Source organism: Nansenia antarctica (assembly GCF_963989245.1).
Source record: "Nansenia antarctica genome assembly, chromosome: 15".
Taxonomy (NCBI): Eukaryota; Metazoa; Chordata; class Actinopteri; order Argentiniformes; family Microstomatidae; genus Nansenia; species Nansenia antarctica.
Window position 1 is genome coordinate 5564758 of NC_137685.1, and position 3804 is coordinate 5568561.

The following is a 3804-nucleotide window of genomic DNA, read 5'->3' on the forward strand; positions in this document are numbered from 1 at the left end:
CTCCGCATCACACCGTCTCCATCATCCCTCCCTGCTCGACCTCCTCACATCTCATTCCCCTGTTTCAAGGTTCCACCTTCCTCTCCTTCTGTTTATAGTGTTGAAACAGGCAGTACCCAGTACTCACGTCCGGGATGTGGGGTTATGTTATGTGTTATTTGGTCTTTTATTTAGTTTGTTTGTGCATTCGTCCTTGGGTTTTTTGAAAGGCGCTATAGAAATGAAAGTGATTATTATTATTATTATTATTATTATTATTATTACTTCAACCTTTCTCTGTCTCCTCTTCTTTACACTCACTCACCAGAACATTCCACTCCGCATCACACCGTCTCCATCATCACACCGTCTCCATCATCCCTCCCTGCTCAACCTCCTCACATCTCATCCCGTGCTTCAAGGTTCCCCCTGTCCCTTCCTCTCCTTCACCTCTGGCCCTCCCCCTCCCCCCCTCTCATATCTCTGGGTGTCGAGGAGGGGTTTTGGCCCCTGGCCCAGGACCATTAGCCCCAGACTGGCAGCCATGTGTTCATCAGCAGAGATCATTACACTGAGGCAATGACACCCCTCTAATGCATCATTAATGATTGATTAACGAGAGGGAGCTCAAACGGGGGCATTTGTATGGAAGAGCAGCCTGTAATGGGTCTGCTACACTCTCGCATCTGCTATTTTTTTATCTGGCGTGTGTGTGTGTGTGTGTGCGTGTGTGTGTGTGTTTTTGTGTGTGTGTGTGTGTGTGTGTGTGTGCGTGCGTGTTTGTGTGTGTGTGTCTGTGTGTGTGTGTGTGTGTGTGCGTGCATGCGTGCGTGTGTGTGTGTGTGTGCGTGCGTGCGTGCGTGTGCGTGTGCGTGTGCGTGCGTGAGAGGGAGAGAGAAAGGAGGGAGGGAGAAAAGAAAAGAGAGGGAGAGAGAAAAGGAGGGAGCTCATCAATCAATACACGTATCATTGTTACAGCATAACATAACATGATTTGTATTAGCTCTGACTGAACGAGTAGCGAGGTAGCAGCAGAGTGTGTGTATGTGTGTGTGTGTCGGTCCTCATCCATGCGTCCGTGTGTTTGTCAGGTTGACTGAGGGAGCTGCGGCCGCAGTAGAGAGGGCCGCGCTGCAGTAGAGAGGGAGGTGATCGCAGGGTAGAGTGATGGCAGGGCGGGGGGGGTGCGCCCCTCTCCCCCTCCTCCTCCTCTTCCTCCTCACGGGGGTCTTCTCTACGGCCCACGGTTCTGCCTTCCTTGGTGGCCAGCAGCGCCACCGCACACGTCTGCAGAGGGACCGCCAAGCCCGCAATGTCAGACCCAACATCATTCTGATCCTCACTGATGACCAGGATATCGAACTGGGTAAGTAGAGACAGAAGGTCAGGTGTGTGTGTGTGTCTGTCAGTTATTGTCATTTAGCAAAAAGTTAGTGAGAGGGGTCATACAAAATCCTCGGTCTTGGCACCGTAACAAATTGGCCCCACACTCAAAGTCGAGTGCCCCCATGGCCAACTTCACTTCTGGCATGGACGTGAGTGGCCCTGTGGCACCCATTGTCTGCGTGCCAAACTCTGGCCATCTCCCCTACCCGTTTAAGCCCTTAAACTGCGTATTTGACTGGAGTGGCTGCATAATGGCCTCGCTGACACCCTTTGTCCGTCTCTGATCGCTAGTGAGGAGACCCCCATAGAAAAGCAGGAATTTATGGTCGAGCATCTGTTTCCCTAAACAATCACCATCAACCTGAGAAAAGCCTTCAGTCTACACATGAATTCAAATTGGCTGCACTCCACAAAAAAAGATTTATTCTCTTGCTTTCTCCCTCTCTCTTCCACACCTTCTTTCTCTATCCCCTCACCCTTCACCCCCTCATCTTTTACCCCCTTACCACTACTCCCCTTTCCCTCTGCCTCCTTCACCCTTTCTCTCTCTCTCACTCCCCTCTCCCCTCCTTGCCTCCCCTCGTTTCCTCCTCACCCTTTCCCTCCACCCCTCTCCATCCTCCCTCCCTCTCTCCCTCCCCTCTCCCTCTGCCTCCTTCACCCTTTCTCTCTCACTCCCCTCTCCCCTCCTTGCATCCCCTCGTTTCCTCCTCACCCTTTCCCTCCACCCCTCTCCATCCTCCCTCCCTCCCTCTCTCCCTCCCCTCTCCCTCTGCCTCCTTCACCCTTTCTCTCTCACTCCCCTCTCCCCTCCTTGCCTCCCCTCGTTTCCTCCTCACCCTTTCCCTCCACCCCTCTCCATCCTCCCTCCCTCCCTCTCTCCCTCCCCTCTCCCTCTGCCTCCTTCACCCTTTCTCTCTCACTCCCCTCTCCCCTCCTTGCCTCACCTCGTTTCCTCCTCACCCTTTCCCTCCACCCCTCTCCATCCTCCCTCCCTCTCTCCCTCTCTCTCTCTCCCTCTCTCTCTCTCCCTCTCTCTCTCTCCCTCTCTCTCTCCCTCTCTCTCTCTCCCTCCCCCTCTCTCTCTCTCTCTCTCTCTCTCCCTCTCTCTCTCCCTCTCTCTCCATCCTCCCTCCCCCTCCCTCTCTCCCTCCCTCTCTCCCTCCCCTCTCCCTCTCCCCCCCTCCCTCCCTCCCCTCTCCATCCTCCATCCCTCTCTCCCTCCCTCCCTCCCTCCCCTCTCCCTCTCTCCCTCTCTCTCCCTCTCTCTCCATCCTCCCTCCCTCTCTCCCTCCCTCCCCTCTCCCTCTCTCCCTCCCCCCTCCCTCTCTCCCTCCCCTCTCTCCCTCCCCTCTCCCTCCCCCTCTCCCTCCCCCCTCCCTCCCCTCTCCCTCCCTCTCTCCCTCCCATCTCCCCTCTCCCTCCCTCTCTCCCTCCCCTCTCCCTCCCTCTCTCCCTCCCCTCTCCCCTCTCCCTCCCCTCTCCCTCCCTCTCTCCCTCCCCTCTCCCCTCTCCCTCCCCTCTCTCTCCCTCCTCCCTCCCTCCCCTCTCCCTCCCCCCTCAGGCTCAATGCAGGCCATGAATAAGACGCGTCGTATCATGGAGCAGGGAGGAACCCATTTCTCCAACGCCTTCTCCACCACCCCCATGTGCTGCCCCTCGCGGTCCTCCATCCTGACGGGGAAGTACGTCCACAACCACCACACCTTCACCAACAACGAGAACTGCTCCTCGCCCTCCTGGCAGGCCCACCACGAGCCTCACACCTTCGCTGTGCACCTGAACAACACAGGCTACAGGACAGGTGAGTGTAGCGTGAACATGCAGGTTTGTAGGATCTCACACACATAAACACATATATAAACACACACACACACACACACATATATATATATATATATATATATATATATATATATATATATATATACTGTATGTTACGGTACATGTGGGAAAACTAGGGTTAGGGTTAGGTGCTAGGGTGACTTGGTACATGCTGGCATGTCTAACCCTAACCCTAACCCTAACCTTAACCCTAACCTTAAACCTAGCACCCTAGCACCTAACCCTAACCCTAGTTTTCCCACATGTACCGTAACATATATAAACACATGCACTTACAAACACGTGTACAGAGGAGCATGCATCACCTAATACTCATACCCAATGTTTGACGTAAAAGTAACAGTGACTATTCGTGAGCTTCGAATGATAAGGTTCTATCTCCGTTTAGAATTATAAGGTTCTATCTCCGTTTAGGGCAGTTCAGAGATATTGAGCGTCAACGTTTTTACATTCCATTATGTTTTGTGAGATGGAACCTTTGTATTTTATTAATTACTAACTCAAAAATGTCAACATTTTAAAAAGAACACCACACAGGCATGAATAAACACCTAATGGATCAGACTATTTAAAAAACTCAATTTTGACAAAAAT

General features: G+C 52.9%; 1 protein-coding gene across 1 annotated transcript in view; it reads left to right on the plus strand.

Moving 5' to 3' along the window:
• Positions 1-1146: 1146 nt before the first annotated feature.
• The window catches only part of sulf2a (sulfatase 2a), a gene marked incomplete at both ends in the record, with an annotated part of 15705 nt that continues 13047 nt past the window's right edge, over positions 1147-3804 (plus strand). Inside the window, 2 exons of the mRNA XM_080546183.1 lie at positions 1147-1345; positions 2930-3169. Of these exons, the coding sequence (XP_080402309.1) occupies positions 1147-1345; positions 2930-3169 (439 nt within the window). The remainder of the gene's footprint in view (positions 1346-2929; positions 3170-3804) is intronic.